General features: G+C 40.2%; 2 protein-coding genes across 3 annotated transcripts; both read right to left on the bottom strand.

The window, feature by feature from the left end:
* Positions 1-2,911: 2,911 nt before the first annotated feature.
* LOC101167660 (leukocyte cell-derived chemotaxin 1-like) lies at positions 2,912-6,387 on the bottom strand. Its single transcript, XM_004081783.5, has 8 exons — positions 6,288-6,387; positions 6,102-6,187; positions 5,808-5,942; positions 5,157-5,297; positions 4,930-5,043; positions 4,676-4,829; positions 4,091-4,269; positions 2,912-3,597 (listed from the first exon to the last, which is right to left on the bottom strand). The coding sequence occupies exons 2-8, from the start codon at positions 6,162-6,164 to the stop codon at positions 3,370-3,372; spliced, it is 1,014 nt and encodes a 337-aa protein (XP_004081831.1). The 5' UTR covers positions 6,165-6,187; positions 6,288-6,387; the 3' UTR covers positions 2,912-3,369.
* Positions 6,388-9,536: 3,149 nt separating this feature from the next.
* On the bottom strand, positions 9,537-13,508 carry pcdh8.2 (protocadherin 8, tandem duplication 2). 2 transcript variants are annotated; one of them, XR_013652484.1, is made up of 3 exons: positions 10,593-13,292; positions 10,306-10,504; positions 9,537-10,212 (listed from the first exon to the last, which is right to left on the bottom strand). XR_013652484.1 is itself a non-coding variant. In XM_004081782.5 (3 exons), exons 1-3 carry the CDS (start codon positions 13,159-13,161, stop codon positions 9,899-9,901), a joined length of 3,066 nt encoding a protein of 1,021 aa, XP_004081830.1. In that variant the 5' UTR covers positions 13,162-13,508; the 3' UTR covers positions 9,537-9,898. The 2 variants fall into 2 exon arrangements, 1 of the variants encoding a protein (XP_004081830.1); XM_004081782.5 differs by having other exon boundaries at positions 10,609-13,508.
* Between the last annotated feature and the right edge of the window lie 7,025 nt (positions 13,509-20,533).

The raw sequence follows: 20,533 nt of genomic DNA, 5'->3' as shown, positions 1-20,533 counted from the left end.
GCTATCTATAGCTCTTCTTAAGCATCTGCAAATTCTAGGGAACTTCTCCTTAAAAACAAAAGTTAGCACAAATGACACATTTTTGATAGAAAAGCTCTTTCATATTGATCCTTTGGGCACCCATTTCTGAATTCTGCTCAGGGCAAAAAGGAAAGCACATATTTTGGTTGACTGGTCTGGCCAAATAGAATGTGTTGTGGAGAGTGGGCTTCTCCCAGAGGGCTCATACATGTTGCGATTTGAAGATAACTGCTAACCCTTTCTTTAGAATTTATGACATCCACTTCAGGTTGGGTGCCTCTGCCACACTTGCTGTCACGCAGGCAGTATGTCCTTAGGAAAGCAGTGGTGCAAATTCCAGCACTGTGTCCAATTTACACCCACATCGCTCTACAGGTTCTCTTTTTAAGTATAACAAGGACACCATGCAACCAAGTGCAATACACAGAAGAAGGCAAACGACTCTCTGCAGTGTGTTCAGAGTAATTGCTGTGATGTTTCAGAACAGTTAAAATAATTTACTGAATGCAGGCATATCTGAAGCCAGTATTTGGGGGGGTTTAATTCTGTGAAATAAACAAGTCACACTTCTTTTTGCCGTCCTCACTGGCATTTGATTAACAGTCATTTGGGGCTTGCATACAAAGCAGGAGAGAACGGCAAGAGAGACGAAGAGAGGGAAGAAGGCGCTTCAGCCAGCAGCAGGGGAACTTCACGCAGACCTACAAAGGCAGGCAGAGTGCTGGGCAAGACTGCAAGCAGTCACTCAAGCATGGGATTAAAAAGCATTTAAGCCTTGCACCATAACAACCCTTCTTCCAGCTTCACATTTCTGACCATTCATTCGGTTTGTTACGGCTGGTGCAAAACTGTGTGTAACAGGTTCTCCAGTGCCAACAGTTATAAATGTATTTCAGTGCGTTCTTGCAACAAACATAATGAGCCAGCCTAAAAGGGTTTCTGTGTTCACTGTTAGGGTGCAAAATGGGCTGTCACTACTGTTTATTGCATTCATGGCTTGATGTAATGGAAAACATGCAATCAAATGTAGGACATGTCAACTAGAGTGCTTCACTTCACACTCTTGTTCACACTTTTAATGCCTCTTAGGCAACAGAAATAAATTTATGACAGACTGCTGCTATATTTACAGGGAGCTCTAGTGAGTGCATTGGATTGATCAGTATAAAATTATTCTAACAAAAAAATCACCAGCTAAGAATTCCCAACTGCGATGAGTTAAGTTTTGGTGCCAGGAGGATAGCTACTAAAAAAAAAAAAAAAAGCTTTCACGTTGCACAGCCCCCGCCTGCCCATGCTTGTTTTGATGGGAAATGATGAAAGCACAGGTGGATGCGGGAAAGCTCCCCTCCCTCGTCATCTGTGCGGATTCCTCATCTGTGGCTTCTTATTAACACAGGAGTGGAGGTTTACAGTCTGGCTGCTGGGCACAGTGGGTCGGCACGCACAAAGCTCTGTTTGTTCCCTGGCCCGCAGGGCTCCCAGGGTAAGCTCAGCTCCAAAGGGGAGACAAACAAAAAGGCACCACTGTCTCACACACTGAAGCTGATGTCCAACGCATTCATCTTTACTACTCAACAGGGGCGGATTTTCTTTTCAGAACCTCGAGGAAAAGCAAAAGAAGACGAGTTCTGTAGATACAGGGCCTCAGGATAAAAAAAACGGCTTTTCTCCTGAGCTATGTATTTTTTTTCTGGGCTTAAACGCCGTTTTGAATAGCTACTTGTTGTGATGCAGGTTGGCCTTTTTGCCTTCTCTTTTTGTGTAAACTTTGCTCTCCTGCTCTTATGCAGCCAACACAGTCCAAGAAAGGAAAAACAAAAAAAGTTCCATCGTGTTATGTATATTATTAGCATCTTTTTGATTGCAGCAACAGGCATATAAAGAACCGCTTTCCCAGCTGATTGATAATTTCAAGTTATACCTCATACCTGCTATACCTCTGTGTTATTTCTGAGCATTAAAGCAATGTTCAAGCTACTTCTACTGTGGCTGTTAGGTCAGACGTGCAGTGTTGTGCTGCAATCTGCAGTCCAAGTATAACTCCATTATTGAGGGGACTCGAAAGTGGGAGCTGTGTGACACACAGCAGGATGATTTAGTTTAATGACCATGGCAGTGACAGCCCTGTGATGGAAATTGGACTCCCCCTGCAAATTTACATCACTTGAGGGTACTTGGGGTTCTTTTAGCGGCTGCTCTCCAGAGCACGAGCCATCAGGAGGTCCTGGATATGTCATGCTTGTCACCTTCCTTTAAGTGTATCTGCGGACGTGGGAGAGGGATTAATATTATATCGCCCGAGGAAGCACGGAGGCCGTCTTATCAGCACTGCAGATGTGATAAGCACCTCTACCCCCATGAAAACCAGAAAAGAAATCTCCAAGCAAAAAAGACAAGCATCTCTTTGTGTTGCCTCCTCGCAGTGCTCCAGAGTTTCAATGCAGCTTTGTGGCAGATATGGTGCAATTTCACATCTGTTGTAATTTGATGTGCCTGGATCACCCTCTGTGAAATTGACTTAATCACAACATGGCTCCTTTCAATTATTCCGAGAGTTGGCATATGGCTTTAGAAATACTAATCTGATTTTTTTTATTGTAAGTTATTTAGACTAGCCGACACCACAAGCATCTGTGCAATAAATAATTTTAAAAAAAATGGCCAGTGCCCTCCCCTTCCTCAAGATTATGCTGTGAGCACATCATTTATGCTCTCTTTTTAAAAGAAAAACCGTAAATATTTAAAAAATATGTCACCTTTATGCTAATATGTTCCATCATTCCCACAACACTCATCTCACATTAGTTCACATCAATGCAGATGTCAATGTGTGCAAATTGAGTTGCCCTCCAACTGATTTAGAGCTGTGAATGGAAGTTATGGCAACTGTTGCTGTCACTTCAGTTTAATCAGCAGAGCAGCCGATGGAACCATGGAAACACCATGTGACACCAAAAACATCAACATCAAAGCCAGTTACTGTAATTAGAACATATTGAAGGCTGTTCAGTCAGAAAAAAAGTACATGATCTGCTAAGCCTTTGGATCCATTCCCATGCCTTCAACAGTACAGTGCGTTAAGCCTCAGATAGAACTAAAACGATGTGCTCGTCTGTAAATCTATTGGTGGAAGTAAGAATGTGACATCTCTGCATTCCTCTTTTACAGTATATTTGAATACATCCATATGAATATCTGTCACAGATATAGTGCCAATAATCAGATTTCACAATCTGCTCATTTGTCAAAGCATTTTGCAACATTTCCTAGAAATCTCAGAGAATTAACATAAAAGGTCAGAGACTGAAGATCCTTTCAGAAAAAACTCCTTTCGGTGTGTAGAATTTACACAACGCCTAAAATCCGTGCCACCCACCAGCGACAAGGCATGATGACCCGACACGCTACCTGGCACCCTCTGTGGTGGTAGGGCCAGGGCCAGTAGCCTCTCAGAGGGTGGCACACTCTCTGGCACTGAGTGTAGCTGCGGCGGCATTCTGAGCAGCAGATTCCCTGGTGCTCCAACATGGTGTCAAAGGTCACGGCGCTCTCGTCTCTGGCTCCTCCGCTGCGCTGCATTTATATAAACCAAATTCAGGAAAAAACAAGACCAGTTAACACAAGCAATGACTTCTCTTCTATCTTTCAACGGGCCATTTTTTTTTAACTCTATTTGCGATTCAATCTATCTGGCATCCATTCAGCTCTCAAAGGCAACGGGAATTTTTCATGGCCGCTGGGACTTTTTACTTGAAAATCTCAGTTTTCTTTTCTCTGGTGACCTATAATTAGAGGCACAATTGAGGTACCGTATTTGGCACAAACCAGAATGAATGATTCCAGGTAAACACCGCTCTCCTCTGATGAAAATCGTGTTTTTAGCAGTGATTGCATCTACAGCTGCAGCTCTGAACTAAGTCGCTAAAGAGTTGATGAAACTGTAAAAAATTTATGCAAACTGTTCTGTTAAAAGTTGCTTTGGGGCCCAGTGTGTTTCTCTTAATCAAAAATTCACTCAGGAGCATTGTTAATCATAGAGAGTTGTTGATTAAATCCTGTTGCTCACATGGTAAGGGTTTTCGGGGTTGTATGCTGACCCAGCGCCCGACTCCCCTCTGTCCGGACTTTCTGAGGCGTCATGCTTAGTGCGACTGACCGGGTCCCTCGCCTCAGCAGCTGCCTTCATCTCCTCCATGTTTAACTGCCGTTTGGCCCGCCGCACGCCTGGCTTTTTCCTCTCCCCATCTGTTGCAGCATCCACAAGAGGCGAGAGTACTGGGTCAACATCCACAAGATGCCATACATATCCTCAGAGCTCAATCCTACATAGCTGGAGTTGTCTCAGACGTCCTGAATAATTAAATTAGCAGCAGTGATATCAAGCAGGGTTGCATATTTTCAGTTCATTCTTTTTTAATGTAAGACTTTGTTAGTCTTTTTTTATACTCTAAATTTAGTGTACTCTTCAAGATGTTCAAGTGTTTCACTAACTTCTGAGTATAGGCTGTAAATTTTGCAATAAGATGAGCAATCACAGCTTAGACTTTAATAAGATATGAAAAATGTACAAGAGATCTCTTCGAACAGACTATGGAAGAGCAGCTATCCTTCTAGGCCGGGCAGGATAGACATAAAGAAAAAGAAAAAGAACCTTTAAAAACAACAGGCTGGAGCCAGAAAATGGGAAATTCGCCACAAAGATCCAGAATTTTGTTGCTCAGAAATGTGGTGTCCTTCAGTGGCTGCTCTGCTGGAACCCATACCAGGGACTCCTCACCAAACGTCGCAGGCAATAATTCGTCTGTCTGACATGAAAAAATAAAGAAAATCCCTGAATAACTCCAATTAAAGATGTGTTCTTTCCCTTCCAGTTGTCAGCATTGATGTCAAACAGTGTGCATGTACCAGGTCAAACATCAGCGTCTCTTTGTTGTGAGCTCCCAGGAGCGGAAGGTTTGCTTTGATTTGGGATTTTATGTAGCATTTGTCTCCTCCAAAGAAGCGGATTCCAGTTATTCCCTGCACCAAATCACAGAGATGCCATGTTTACCCTCACAGCTTTGTTACTTTGCTCAGCACACAGAAGGTCTCAACTGAGCCCAGCAAGAGAAAACAAGGACAAACTCACTCACAATTTGAAAGTCATGAATCTCCACAGCTTCCTCAGCTCCGCTCCCAGTTTTAAATCTCTCCAGATTGTTGTCAGAATCAATTTCCATGGAGCCCTCCCTCACCTCCCCGTTGATGTTCAAGCTGTAGCGAACATTATAAACCTGGCAGCATTCAAAGGGAGATGTTAAAATGACTGATTAGTCAAGTTATGTAAATCACAGAGTGGCAAACACAATAGCAGAGATCCGTGCAGAAAAAAAGCTTGGTGCTTTGTGATGTTATTCCCCCTCACAGATATTTTTGTTGAAGGAAATCCTCTGTAGTTTTACCACGCTGAGAATTTGAGTAAACCACGCTGGGAGATGCCAGACCTTGATGAGGAGGTTTGCACAACATGTGAGCTCATTAGAACACAAATAAATATTACACTGTTTCTTATGAAAATGAAAACGAGCTCCAAGATCAATTCATGCAATCTATTTGTGTGGAAAACAGAAGCAAAGATGTGATGAAACTCTGGCAGCAAGACATCGATATGATCGTCTCATTACAGTCTCTAAAAAACTGCACGGTGTTCTGCCTGTTAACGTTCTCAAAAATAATGCCGGGTTCCTACATTCAGCGCATGCTAAGCCAGATTCAGTTTGGAGCAATGTTTTGTTAACACTCACGTTCTTATCTCGGAGTTTCCACAGGTGAGGAGCAGTCACACAAGCACACAAGAAGAGCACTGCACCAAAGAAAAGAAGCACAGCTCCACATCCCAGCATATTACTGATTGTTGCCTTGCAGGAAGTTCTTTGTCCCTTAAAATCCACAGCACAGAAAGAAAAATAAGACATGCAGGAAACAGCAAAAGAGAATGGACCAATCTCAATCTTGCTCTCAATCCTCAAATGTAACTGATTTTACAGTTTTATCACACAAATGTCGGTTAAAATTCACAAAATACAAAGATTTCTTACCAGAGATCTGCAGAATGCATCAGTTGCATTTTTCACTTTGTCCATCTCTTTCTCTGTGTCCATAACTCCCTTATTATGTTGAATCTCTATGGAGAGCAGAGCTATTCACCAGGAGGCTATTTTACAAGTAACTGTGAATGATGTAAAGTTGATATTAAATTGCAAAATTCAACATCTGAATGTTACCTGTGGCTGTAAATCGCCCAAAGCAAAGTGGCCACCCTGTGGAGCCAACCTAAAAACCCACGTTTGAAGCAGCTCAGAGCCCAAGAGAGACGGGCTGATGTCATGTGTTGCAGGAGCTGATGCACTGAGTGCTGTGTGACCTCTCCATCGGTAAATCCTAGAAAGGAAATTTAGCTTTCACAGACCATGTATTTTTCATTCTACAGACCTCCTGTACATGGCATAAAATACTGGTATGATGGTTATTAGCTATATTTTGTTTCAAAAGCAATAATTGATAAATTGATATTGATAAATCATGTAATAAAATGGTTACAGTATAACGGGGTGGGATTATATAAGTTCACTTCCTTCCACTCCCTTTCAAGCAATGTATAACTGATGATTATATTGCTGTTGTGTATTATTTGTACTTAATTGCTTGAAATAAACCATTTCAAATCAAAATCAAATAATAACAATGACTTAAATAATATATTATACTTTCCAGTATCTGTCACGTTTTGTTCAATTTCTGTCTTTCATTTTTGTTTTAAGCTTGTGAATCATGTTTTTATGTTGTATGTAGTAATACATTTTTTTTGTGTATTTGTTTACATTGTCCAACTCTTCAAGTAAACATGTAAGTAGCTGTTAATGAGTCTGGCACCAATGCGTGAAAGAATAAGAGATTTTTCTGCAGCTTTAACTCTAATACTTTGGTGACTTTGGCACGTTTCTTGAACAATTGTCCCAGAACATTTCTTCTCAGGTTTACAAAGCCTTTTTATGGGACTGTGAAGGGGTGACTAATTCTATCCAGCTCTACTGCTGCTGAAAAGGAGAATACTTCATTTATACTGCTCTTGCCACATCCTTTAACTCTTTCCAAAAATTGTAGTCTTAAAGCATCTATTCAAAGGCCCATTTCCAGGAATATCATGTTTTGGGTATTTTTTATCATGTTCTTGTGATGTCTTACCAATAATAAAGGACTTATATAAAGACAGTTAAACGTAAAATTGCATTTCTAAGTAATTTTTTATTCAAATCGTTGTGAATCAGGAGCAGACGAAAAAATGCTGTTTGAAAAAGATCTTATCTGTGAGGTAGAAAAAAACGATGGGCTGGCACCAAGCTTTCTTCACCGCCCTATTCTGCATCCGCTTTCAGACGACTAGATCCATGTACGTCTTTGTTTTCCTTGTCTGATCTGGTATCTGGCTCAAAACTGCACAGCTGGATAGCTCTAATAATGCTCGCCATTTTTTTTAACGGTAATGTTATATTGGGGGTTTAAGGGATACAGTGGGAGAGAATGAAAACAGAGAGCTCTCAGCAACGGGGAGGGGAAGGGGGCTGGGGCTGCTCCATGCTAACAGTCCTGGCAACAACTTAGAGACTCATTTCTAACTACTGTTGCTCTGCAGAAAGTGTGTCCTGGAGAACAACATTTTTGGGGGGCTTAAAACTGCATCATAATTAAAAGACCAGTTGGAACACTTCATATATATAAATTCAAATTATTTTGATTTCCCAGCTAAAACGTTTTTTTTGCATTTTATTCTTTACTGCCCACAATGCTACTTTTGTCTTGATTTCCTCTTACCACTCTTAGTGTTGTATTGAGTTATCAGTTTCTCTAATAGGTCGATGCAGTTTAGTCTTGAGTTTTTCTCTTAAAAGGTCAGGGCGTTGACTTTGCAACAGCAAAACTTTCTGGAGAAAGACAGCAAATATATTTTTAGATGAGCTTTTCTTACTGCAGTTTTGCATCGTGCTGAAACAGACTACTTAAATAACTCAAGCACTGAATGTCACACAGGCAGTTTGTATTTTATTTACTCAGTGTACTTTCCTAGTTCTGCTTTATGGGGTTTAGGCTTTGGGGATTTCATTACTCAAAGCTACAAAATGTGTTTTGCTCTTGACAAATAAAAACATTCTGTAAGCCTTTGTGTCCTACCTTGAGACACAAAGTAAAACGTTTCTGAGTTGGGTTGATTTGGAGACTTCATTAAAAAGCAACGTTTAACAAAATTTTGCTATATGAAAAACATTTTATTTTTTACAAAATAAAAGGGTTTTCCCATTAGACTACACTGATATTCACTTTTTACTGACACATTTTTTACACAGAGCCTCAGACCTGAGAGCTAAGGGACTCACTTTAACCCAGGTAACTGAGAGAAAAAGGGCTGATGTGACTTTTAAAGTAAAAACATAGGACATAAGGCTGCAAGCCAGTGGGTTGAAATCCACAGTTGACGGAGATGTAAAACTAAATCCTAAGGTTAATTTCCTTGTGAATATTGATGACAATCCTGTAAACATACCTTAAATATTTGTTAAGAGCTCAAAATAATGGGTATATTATGCTTGTGTTTCCTCTTTTATGTAATTTTTTTCTAGCTTTAGCCTTTTATGATCAAGCAAGTCTTTTAAATGACCAGACTCACACCAAACAAGCCACTAAGTGATGTTGGGGGGATGGAGATCTGTTTCGAGTCAGATTATGACATCAATTCATCTCATTCATATTCTTGTATGTATTGATGTTCTTTATTTCCATAGCCCTTTAAAGCACAATCAGGAATACTGCCCAAAGTGTTATAAGTGTGCGCTTTATGCTGTTTTAACTTCTTTGCTTTTTCTGTATCCAGAATCAAACTAGAGAAAAAAAGTTTTCTGTATGAAAAGTGTGCCGCAAGTCTTCACAGACTTTCAAAACCTCACACATAAACTTTGCTTAATTATACATTAGAAGATCATTTTTTTCGGTTTAGATTGCTTGGTCTCTGTCATAATTAAAGACAGATGAATCGCTAGAAAAGATTCAAATGTTCAGCTACTGTTGCTTGGAAACTGATTCAATCTTTTTTTTGTTTTTTTTGTGGATAATTGGTAAGCTGGAAGGCAATCACAGAAGGTGCTGGGGGTGGGGGTATGGGGGGATTTTTTTGACCTTTGAAAAATATGTAATTGTAAGACAATTTGATCAGCAGAGCAATATTTGCATGCAAATTGTGCCGGCACAGTAACAACATTGTGTAGAATTAAAAGACAACGGCAATGGTGCTGGCCTCTTATCCGTTTAGCTGGGGTGGTCACATTTTATTTACTGCAGCTTAAAGGCCTTTGAGGCAAATGAAATACATTCGGTTGGTTAATTGAGGTTATTCTGGATGTTTTATAAATATATCCCCGGGATGGTGAGTTGATAGGATTGCTGTTATGTCCTGATGGCCATGGTTACTGAGAGCAAACGTATTTTAACTTTTAACTGTTTATTTGTGCAACAAAGTGATAAAATCTATCACACACATGTAAATCTTCCATATTGATTGTTTTTCACAGCAGAAAGGCCATTTTGGGCCTGAATGTTCATAGGTCATGCCTATAAATAGCAACACATGCTCTTAAAAAGTCATAATAAAATTCCTTTTTACAATGAATCGATATGAAAAATATATTATTAATGTAGAAAATCTTGCATATTACACAGGATACACTGAACAGTCTTACATGGGCCACATGACACACTACAAAACACAACAACATCCACCACGGAATCACATGACAGAGAAATACTGTACATTAAAATGTCTTTTTATTTAGATTTTGTATGTTTTCTAAGAGTTTGTATACTCTGGGATTGATATTTCATCCGTTTCCTGTATTCTAGCTGGCGTTGGTGGACCAACAAGGATATAATCAAACTCCTGGTGTTGCACCTTTTCATACACACTTTGCAGACCGCTGGTTTTGGGTAGGAGAGCAGGATAGTAGTTTTCCCTCCTGGCGTCCCGGGGAAGTGTTGCTGTCTTTGAAAATGTTGACAGATGAGGTCCACAGGCCATGCTGGTGTTGGGCCTTGTAGCGGACGGGCTCCAGCATCGGTCTGAGTGTCCCAGTACTTTGCATTCGTTTGTGCACGCCCAAAGACCTGTGGAGTACAGCAGCGATTTCAGGATAAAGTGAGTATAACAAGCAGTTTATCTTGCAGTCTGTAATTTGATTTTATTGGGTGGAGACTCACTGTTTATTGGTGGTGACTCTTTTTTGTGCACATCCCCGCTGATGTCTGAGTCGCTGTCGTTAAAGTCGCTGTCCCCTTTTCCACTGTCCTTGCCACTGAAATGGGGCTCTCTTGCTGAGATTGTTGTGAATGAATTTCCTTTCCATATTGTTATTGGCCTGACAGTTTCTTTTCCATATCCAGGCAGTGTGGAGTAGCCCTGAAAAGAAACAAAGACGTGATGAAGTCAAGTTAAAAAATGTCACATTATTCAGCAAAAACCAGATCAAAATCATTTTAAAACATACCAAATTGTCTTCATACCTTTAGTTTCCCCTCCATTCTGTTGTTTGGCTCAAACATGCCAGATGTCTGCTTGTCATCTTCACAGCCTGACCCTGCTGTGTTGCTGTTGGCTAGCGAAGGGTCCTCTGAAAATTGATGGCTATCAAATGCCTTGCCGTTGTGGTTGGCAATCAGTGAATCAATATGTCCGCTTTCCACTTTTTCCACATTGGCTGCATTTTCTTTTTCATCAAACCTCCCCTCCTTGGCCTCTTTCTTGCGGCGGCTGCAAATGGTTGTGATGAGAATGATGGCCAGCAGGAGCAGGGAGCAGCTCCCTGCCAGGACTATAATTATGGCCACGGATGTGTCCCATTCAAACCCCTCCTCGTTGCCTTCCTCAGCCAATGAAGGCAAACTTGGTATGGTACCTTCAATAAAACTCAAAATAAGTGCAGCTGTGGAGGTCAGTGAGGGGGATCCATGATCACTGACGGAAATGATTATTTTGACCATGTCTGTAGGATCATACGCCAGTTGTCGACTGACATGCACCTTCCCTGTGTCTTTGTGGATGGAGAAACCCAGGTGCCCCCCCTCTGCGATTTTATAGGACAGCTGTGCGTTTGTGCCTTCGTCAGCATCTGTGGCTTTTATTTGGGTTACGACGTAACCCGCGGGAGCGTCTTTGGGCAGGAAAACCTCAGCAGAACCCTTGAAGAGAGGGGGCTCTATGATAGCAGGCTGGTTGTCATTCTGATCAACTATTTTTAATCTGATGATGGCTGTGCTCTGCAGCTGTGGCGACCCGCCATCACTTGCTTGAACATGTATGTCCAGCTGTTTCATCACCTCATAATTGAAACTCCTCAGTGCATATATGGAGCCAGACATTGAATTGAGAGACACAAAGGTATTAACTGGGGACCCCATGATCACACCCTCCACAAGCCTGTAAGTGATTTTCCCATTGTTGCCCAGATCAGCGTCGCTGGCCTCAACTGTGGTGATGTAGGCGCCCGGGGCATTGTTTTCCACCACTGGGACCTCATAGACGGCTTTGGCAAAGTGGGGGGCGTTGTCATTCTCATCGTTTAGTCTAATGGTGAATTGGGTGATTTTTCTAAGCGGGGGGGACCCGAAATCCTCAGCCATGACGGTCAAGTTGTACTCCCTTATCCTTTCCCTGTCCAGAGCGGCAGCTGTCACAATCATGTAGCTGTCTTCGTGAGCCTGCCGGAGTTTGAAGTGGTCGTGGCCATACAGCGTGCAGTGAACCTGGCTGTTGATGCCTGAGTCTCTGTCCATGGTGCTGATCAGCGCCACCAGACTGTCCCTGTCTGCCGCCTCGCTGATGTGCGCCACACCTGTCGTGATGGAGGTCATGGGGGTGATACTGATTTCTGGGGCATTGTCGTTTACGTCTGTCACGTGAATGATGATTTTGCACACTGAGGGGGTCGGGTTCGGTCCCAGATCAGTCGCTTGCACGTCCACCTCGTACGTGCTTTTATCCTCAAAATCCACGGGGCTCCGCAGCGTCAGGTGACCCGATTTACTATCCACTTGGAAAAGTTCTCGGATCTCATGAGAAACCTGCTTTCCAAAGCCGTAAACCACCTCTCCGTTCAAACCCTCGTCAGCGTCAACTGCGTTCAAGTCCAGGATCACTGTGCCAGGCGGCGCGTCCTCCGGCAAACTGACGGAGAAACTGTTCTGGTCAAACACGGGACTGTTGTCATTGAAGTCCGTCACTTTGACGGTGATTTTTGAGGACCCGGATCTGTACGGGTTCCCTCCGTCTGTGGCGACCAGCTCCACATTATAAAACGACTGAGTCTCTCTGTCAAGCTCTTTCATGAGAACCAATTCCGCATATTTAACCCCATCCGCTCTCAGGAGCACATCTATGGTAAAGTGACTGTTCACAGAAATCTGATAGCTTTGAATGTAGTTTGACCCCACATCAGCGTCCACGGCTGGGTCTAATGGGATACGGGATCCAAGTGCTGCGTTCTCAGAGATCTCCACCATGTATTCCTTGCTGGGGAACTCCGGGGAGTTGTCATTAATGTCTTTTATTTCCACCTCAACGTGAATCAATTTGTAGCGATCTTTGGAGAAATTAACCACATCAAAAGTAATCAGGCACTGTGGAGTGTGCCTGCAGATTCTTTCTCTGTCGATCCGCTCCCCGACAGAGAGTTCTCCGTCGCTTTCTCTCACCCTAATGAACGAGTCGTTGAATTGTTTCATCATCCTGAAATTGCTCTTGGAGGAATGTGACAGACTCAAGGACATGTCCTTGGCAAGGTTTCCGATGACCGTTCCTGGTGGCTCCTCTTCTCGGGTCTGCAACCTCACAGTATTACCCTCCGAACGCGCCCATGAGGTGAATAAAAACTGATGGAGGGAGAAAATAAAAACCCAACAAGTTAGAAGTGTGCCCTTTGTCATCTTTCTGCTAATCTTTCCCCGGCGAGCAGCCTCTTTGTGCGCCAAACAAGCCTTCACATCTGCTGCAGGCTCCCGGCGCAGCTCCCGCTTTATGAACTGAACTGTTGTGAAGTGAAAGTTGCTCCTTGCGCGCATCCAGTCAGACGCGCTTGTTGCCTCGCCTTCCTCTCGGCTCTCACTTCTGCTTCTCTTTTCTTCTCATTTTTTTTCTCACAGCTTCTCATGCTAATGAGATGATCTGTGACCAATCCCTGCTTTAGAATTTAAAATACAACCTTATATTAATAAAACAAAACGTTTTAAGCCTTTTTAAAGATAGAGATAGGGAGAGAAAGACACAAAGAGAGAAAGAGACAGAAAAAGAGGCAGATAAAGGCTTTATTTTCTTGTTACAGTCATTTCCAAGTTGCAGTTTTATTAAACAAAAGATAATTTCTTTTGATTTTTTTTTTCTGTTTACTGTCAACCCATAGGTATGGATGCGTGCGCGTGGATGGACGTGCTGCGCATTCATTCCCGAGACCGCTTCAGTCACAGAGCTGCAGAGCAAACGTCTCTTGTGGGCGTTATTAACCTGGGAATACTATCTGCGCGGGAACATTCCCTTTGAAGTTGGAAAGAGGGAAATATTTGTGGAACATTTTGTTGTGTAGAGAAAAAAACTAAACGGTTATTATTCAAACAAACTGCTGCAAATGCATTAAAAGGACATCCTCATTTCATGGCAGCAGTTCAGACTCTTAATCCCATTCACGGATTTCATGCTTCTAAAATTAGGTGATGGAATTGCATTTCAAAAACACTGCTTACTTATTGTTTTTATTTAAGTATTTTGGTTCTTTTACAAGTATAGAAAACGTGGTACTTGAAACTTTAAAGAACAACTCTGACGGAAATCGTGTGTTTTGGTGTTTTGAACTAGTTCTTTAGCATTATCCTCATGATGAAGACATACATAAAGAAAATGAAGATTACATTTATTTTTCTGAGTATTTCTAATTTTGCAATCTTTGTGAATCAGAAGCATAGGAAAAAGGCAAGCCAAGGTTCCCGATCCACTCCATTCTGATGCATCCATTAAAGACTTAATTTTCCTTGTCAGAGCTGGAATCAAAACTGTACGGCTGGGTAGCTTCAATATTGCTCGCCATTTTTGAAGCACCAGTAACCCTTGTGCTATCCTAGGCACTTTACCATTGGGAGTTGGGTCATCTAGACCCACTAGACAGTGCGCTGAACCTTTTTTCTTCAATGATTTGTGAACCTCACTGGCGTCCATGGATTACATGAAATCTTTCCACCTTTATCCACCTTTGTCATGGTAGGGAGAACACGTCAATGCAAGGGTGGGGTCATAGGATAGCACAAGGCTTGTGAGCGACTGTATGCTAGCAAGAGAAAGTGTAAACAGATGGATGATGGGAAGTTAGGATGGACTTACTCCAGTTAACAGTTCTGTCTACAAATTAGATGTAAATTTCTAATGGAGTACTGCCTGTCATGGTGCCTCTGTCAGTCTCATCCCCCTCCCCTCTCTGCTTGGCTCCTGATGTGACTCAGCTGCGACCACTTACCTCATCACCTGCCTGCCTTCATAAGGAGCTCCAGGACCAGTATTCAACGCCAGTTCAATGCCCCTGATGGTGCATAGTATGGTCGTCACGGTCATAGCCATAGTTACTAAGCCTTGTTCTAAGTCTCGCTCTCTACCTTGTCCTCAGGATTCCAATTACCACGAGCGGTCGCCTGAGTCATTTACGTTCCCGGATCCAAGCCTCGGCATTCCCCCAGTCACGCCACAAGCCTCTGCCGATTCTCCAGTCACGCCACGAGCCACGGTCATATCCACCAGTGACGCCATGAGCCGCAGCTTACCATCTATCCTCGTCGTGGGTCCTCATTGGATACTCCTGCTCCGCCTGCAGCCTACAGAATCAAGAACTGACATTAAAACCTTTTCTTACTCACCTCAGAACTCACCTGTGTCTCCTTCCGGGTTCCAGCGTCTGGGTCTGTTTTGTATCGCTAGCCATGACACTGCCGCTCTGAAGAAAATGTGTCCCAGAAATGATGCAGGTTTTTGATTTTGACTAAAAATGGCATAGTCAAAATTAAAAGACCACTGCGAATGCTTTTAAATAGATCAAAAGATAAATTGGACTTTAATGCTTTAGAAGTTTATGATGCTTCAGAAGATTTCAAACCAGTTATTACCCTCAGTTTATTATCTGATAAATCCCCAAATGGAAATTAGTCTATTCTGGATTTGTCTTCTGTCTTCAAAGACCCACTTCAGAGCATAGAAACACAGAAAATGTTTTATTGGAGTGGGTCTTTAATCGTAGTTTGTACAAAGATTTTGATTTGAAATGGTTTATTTCAAGCAATCAAATGAGAATAATACACAACAACAATACAATCATCAGTCATACATTCATTCAATGACGAATCAAACTTAGGATAATTAGACATATTAATAAATATTACTTGAAAGGAAGTTGAAGGAAGCAAACTTACCGTATATAATCCCACCCCGTTATACTGTAACCATTTCATTAAATGATTTATCATTATCTGGTTCCTAGCTTTTATCAGACAGAATGAAGAATCCTGACGTATCAATAAAGCACAGGACAAAGATGAATTACTTAAATTATTATGTAAAAAATAACTTTTAGAAATCAACATGGCATATGCAGATCATTAATCCAAAATATATGCAGATTATGTTACTAATAAAAGTCATGTATAGGATTAATACAAATAAAACTATATCAGTAAAATAAACATAACATTGTGTCAAGAATTTTCTTAGCAAAATGTGATCAAGTATCAAAAGTTAAAATATGTGCAAAATTATGTTACATTAGGAAAATTCATGAATCAATTTTTCAATTTTTGGAGCACGTGAAGTAATATCATTAGAAATAAATCAATTTAACCACTTTCAATGATTGATTAATCATTTATTTTTTTAGTATTATTATTTTTATAATAAGGTAATGCTGTGAAATAAAGATAAAAAAAGGGTCCATAATCTGTCGAATGACCAAGGTTGGTATTCCATCTTCTGCTGATTAACAGCTGTTCATCAGATATATTTATCTGTGAATCCAGCAAAAAGAGAATAATTATGATTGACCCAATGCTGGTGCTTGTTTCATAGCAACAGACTACATAGCTACAAATCATTACTCATCCACTACCATGCTGAACACGTGGAATCAAATCTTGTGACAGCTTTATTTTTGCCAAAGCCACAAAGGTTATTTTTTAACATCAGCAAAAGATTTTCTATGTGTTCAACAAGCTATTGTAGATTTTCTTTTGTTTTGTTTCAAATGCAATCTGTACAAAAGTTTGATAAAAAATATGTTTTCTCTTTGTAACCATTAAAAAAAAATCCAATTTTCTGAAAATGTAGCATTCAACCTTTGCCCTTTTTCTTCTTCTTTTTTTGATTAAAAGATTCCTTTTCCAGAGCAATAAAAAATCTGACCTTGAATAACACTATGAATGATGTCTGTATCTAGAATGTTTGTTACTTTGAATCTATTTCTACTTGGTGGTTCATTTTATATATATTATTTTATTTATTAATTCAATGTGAATGTATGCATTTTCTTTGTATTTTGCTTATGACTAACAATCTCAACTACTGAACTACTGTTCTTTGAATCCCGGTTAACAACCAGAACTCCTGGTCCCTTGGGTTCAATGCGTTCTTGCAAGAAGTGACTATATAGCCTCACGTAGGTCACCTGGAGGCCACAGATGACTGTTGTTAGTTAATTCTCAAACTATGCGTGCGCAAGAAGGATCATTGAGTTCTTAAAGCACCGCCTCTGGCTGTCAGGAGGGATAAAATAGATCAAGCAAACTACTAAACAACCTCCTGTGTAGTGCTCATGTTTGCTGATATTCATTTTGCTTAGTGGATTTGATTTGCTAAAGATAACTGCTTTGTGTCTTAATATGACGGGAAGGAAGATGTTTTAACATTTCTTTATTTATTTAATTATTCCCTACATTCTTTAAAACTACATCTGCGTTTTTAAATTCTTTATTTTTTATCCTTGGCTGTATCATGTTAAATAGTTGGTTCAGGATACACCCGGCTCTATCGAAATGGTATGAGAAAGATCATTTCTTTTTTTCCAGCATGACAAATCTGATTTGATTCAGAAAATATGTCTTTGTGGTTAAAGGAGCTTGACTGACCAGCACAGATCACTGCTGGTTTCACCAGCTTTGGGTTAAATTTGGAAAGTCCAGTGAGACGCAGACCTAATCACTCACATCAGTGTTTGACCTCATTGAAGACTGTGATGCTAAATGGGAGCACAGTCCTCTGTTTAATTACAAACCGTTTATTTTAATTTTTTCAAAATTCCTCCAGAAGGACTGAAGGACATATTAAAAGAAAATTAGGCTTAAAATTCCATTTTTAAGTATTTATCTTTTGAAAATGTTGTGTGTGTTGAGAGCCGACAAAAAATGGCTGTTTTTAAAACAGTGTATTTGTGATGTAGAAAATACACAGGGTGGGCAACAAGCTCCCTGCTTCACACCAATCTGATGCATCCACTTGTAGATGACTAGATCCGTGTACGTCTTTGTTATCCTTGTCTGAGCTTACATCTGGCTCAAAAATATAAAGGGATAGCAACAATATTGCGCGCCATTTTTGTTGCACCTGTAATGTTAGTGGTTTTAATGGGCTGTAAACTAGCAGGAGAGCATGTAAACAGAGATATCTTAGCAACGGAGAGAGGAAGTGGGTCCCGCCCACATTACAGAGGCGAATTTCTACTGAACTACTGCCGATCTGCAGAAACCATGTTCTAGAAAACAAACAGGATTTCTCATTTTCGGCTTAAAACAGCATAATCATCATTGAAAGACCACTGGGAACGCTTTGAAAAAGGAGATCAAAAGACAATAAAAGTGGGGTTTATATGTCTGCATCAAAGGACCAGGCCTTTCTTTATAGAGGCTTCAAAGTTTTGAAAAGTCCAATTATATTTTTCCCAGTCATGTCCTTTTTCTGACTGACAGAGTTGTAACAATCGCATCATTTGTTAGTAGATTTATTGCAGGACTGAAAAATTTTCCAGTTCTATTGACTCTGTAAAACCATTAGCACACCTGTCAAGCTTCATTTGGTTGCTTTGTGAAATGATTTTTTTTCTTTTTCTTTAATTCATTAATAAAGAAAACAAAGCTGCAGAATTTCTCTTAGGGTTCCGTTTAGCTTCTATTAATTGTGTGTGGATTATTTGTTTCCAAAGTGTTCTGTCAAATTCCTCGTGTTTCTAATTAAAATCACCCCCCCCCATGTGAATATGCTTTCATTCGTCTTTGTTCTCCTGCTGGAGGATGTCTAAAAAAAAAAAACAGACCGAAACTATGTTTTGTTTTGTTTTTTCTCAGCATTTGGATCAAAGGCAGCAAACAGTTTATTCCTGACTTTTGGAACCAAGTTCTCTGTTGCTTCCCTCTGATGATAATTAATTAGATGGCCAAACTGTCAAAGCTTAGTGCAAAAAAAAAAAAGCACCTAATATAAAAGAATACGCTGATGAAGCTACAGCAGTGATCGTCATTTAAGAAGTCATAGAGTCCAAAGAGACTTACTTTAAAGAGAAAGTTAAAGGAAGGACAACACCTGGCTTTCTGAAAAAACAACTGTAACAGGGTTTTTATTTTTTGTAAGATCTTATTGGGGAGCAAACTCATGTTGTGAGAACCAGTCTGTATCTGAACACGTTTAATTGTTTTCTTTCTTTATTATTATTTATGTAAAGGGGTAATTGTAATGATAAAATTATGGTAAACTGATGGTACTTGTAGAGCGCTTTACCTTCCTCAAAGGCCCAAAGCGCTTTATAGTCTCAGTCTCGTTCACCCAAGCACACAAACATTCACACACTGATGTGTGGCTCCGCTGCCGAACACTGACGCCAACCTGTAACCTCCGGAGACAAATTTGGGTTCGGTTTATTGCCCAAGGAAACGTCGATACATGGGTGGCCAAGGCAGGAATCTAACCTGCAATCTTCCGATCAGATCTAACACCCTACCTTTTTACCACAGAGAGGCAATAAACATCCCAGATTTTTACCTGTTGGCCATGAAATATGAAAACAAGTAAACAATGACTTATATTTAACCACAAGGGTACAACTTGAAACATTTCCAAGCATGATGACCTATGTATATATTTATAAAATAGGGAGAGAAAATAGTCTCACCAGATTTGTGTTTGCATGATTCCTGATTTGTGATGAGTGTTTTCAAAACGCATTTTTAGATTGTAATTTATTTTTTAATCTTTGGGCATATCTGTTTAAGAAAGTGGAAAAAATGTCAGGTTTTTACAATATTTTTCACAATCTAAGTTCAACGCGGCTGATGAGAAATCTCTGATGACCCAGCATTCTATCAGAATTTGAACGCACCACTTTAACACAAATCTGTAGATGTGTAAGTAGTTGTACTTTTTTGTACAGTTTTCTGTGTGTGTATCAGGCGGTTGGTGTGCGGTTGGTGTGCACCATTTAAGGATCTGTACGTGTAGGAGCCATTTTTAATTCATGCTCAATTTTCAGCTGTTGCAATTTCAAGTTGTGTGTACATAAATTGTAATTTGTATTTTTCGACATTCGAGTGTTACAAACTAAATGTACTGTATGAGTTACAAATCAAGAATTAAGCACACACAAATCCAGAGATACTTTTTTGTCTCCATAAAAACCCTTACATCTTTACATTTATTCCACTGACACATTCCAATGCACCCATTATTTTATTTTTTTTAGAAATGTGCATGGGTAATCTGCATCTGCATCTATAGAAAAAACACAAACCTATCATTAACACAACAAAATGACGCAACAGTAAAATGACTGTTACATTGAATCGTCTTTGCACAAGTATGACACAAGATAGAATAATGTAATATGGTGTTCGATAACTTGGAAATTGTGTTAAGTGTAAATACAGTTAATCTGGAATATAAACACAATTTACACAATTCAACAACGCTTGTTGCTCTGTTGTGTGTACCAAAGGACACACACATGCATTACTCGTACATACACATCTCCATAAAATGATTTTGGAAGCTCTGTAAACACACAGTCACAATTAATTAGTTCACACAGATCAGGGATAAAAAATAGAGCAAATCTGGGTTCAGCTGGAGCTTCAGCACTTTACAATTCCAAAACTGCCAGATACAGCAGTAAAAATGAGGACAGTTTTGAGTTCATCTTAATGGGCTTTTCCTTTCTCAACATTTATGTGTCCATGCGTTTCATCTTTTGTAATATTTTCAGATAAACACAATATATTCATTGTAAAAGCTCCAACTCTTTTTTTGGTTTATTTTGTTTCTCATTTTTCCACTTGTAATTGAGAGAAACAACATCTTCCCTTAAAACAAAACCAGAACACTGTTAGATGCAATTAAATCTACCAATTTAGCAATTGAAACATTGTTAGA

Source organism: Oryzias latipes, chromosome 21 (genome assembly GCF_053564925.1).
Source record: "Oryzias latipes strain Hd-rR chromosome 21, Olatipes_Hd-rR_3.1".
In the NCBI taxonomy this organism is placed as follows: Eukaryota; Metazoa; Chordata; class Actinopteri; order Beloniformes; family Adrianichthyidae; genus Oryzias; species Oryzias latipes.
Note: the sequence above shows the minus strand (reverse complement) of the source record. Positions and strands in the feature narration are given on the sequence as shown.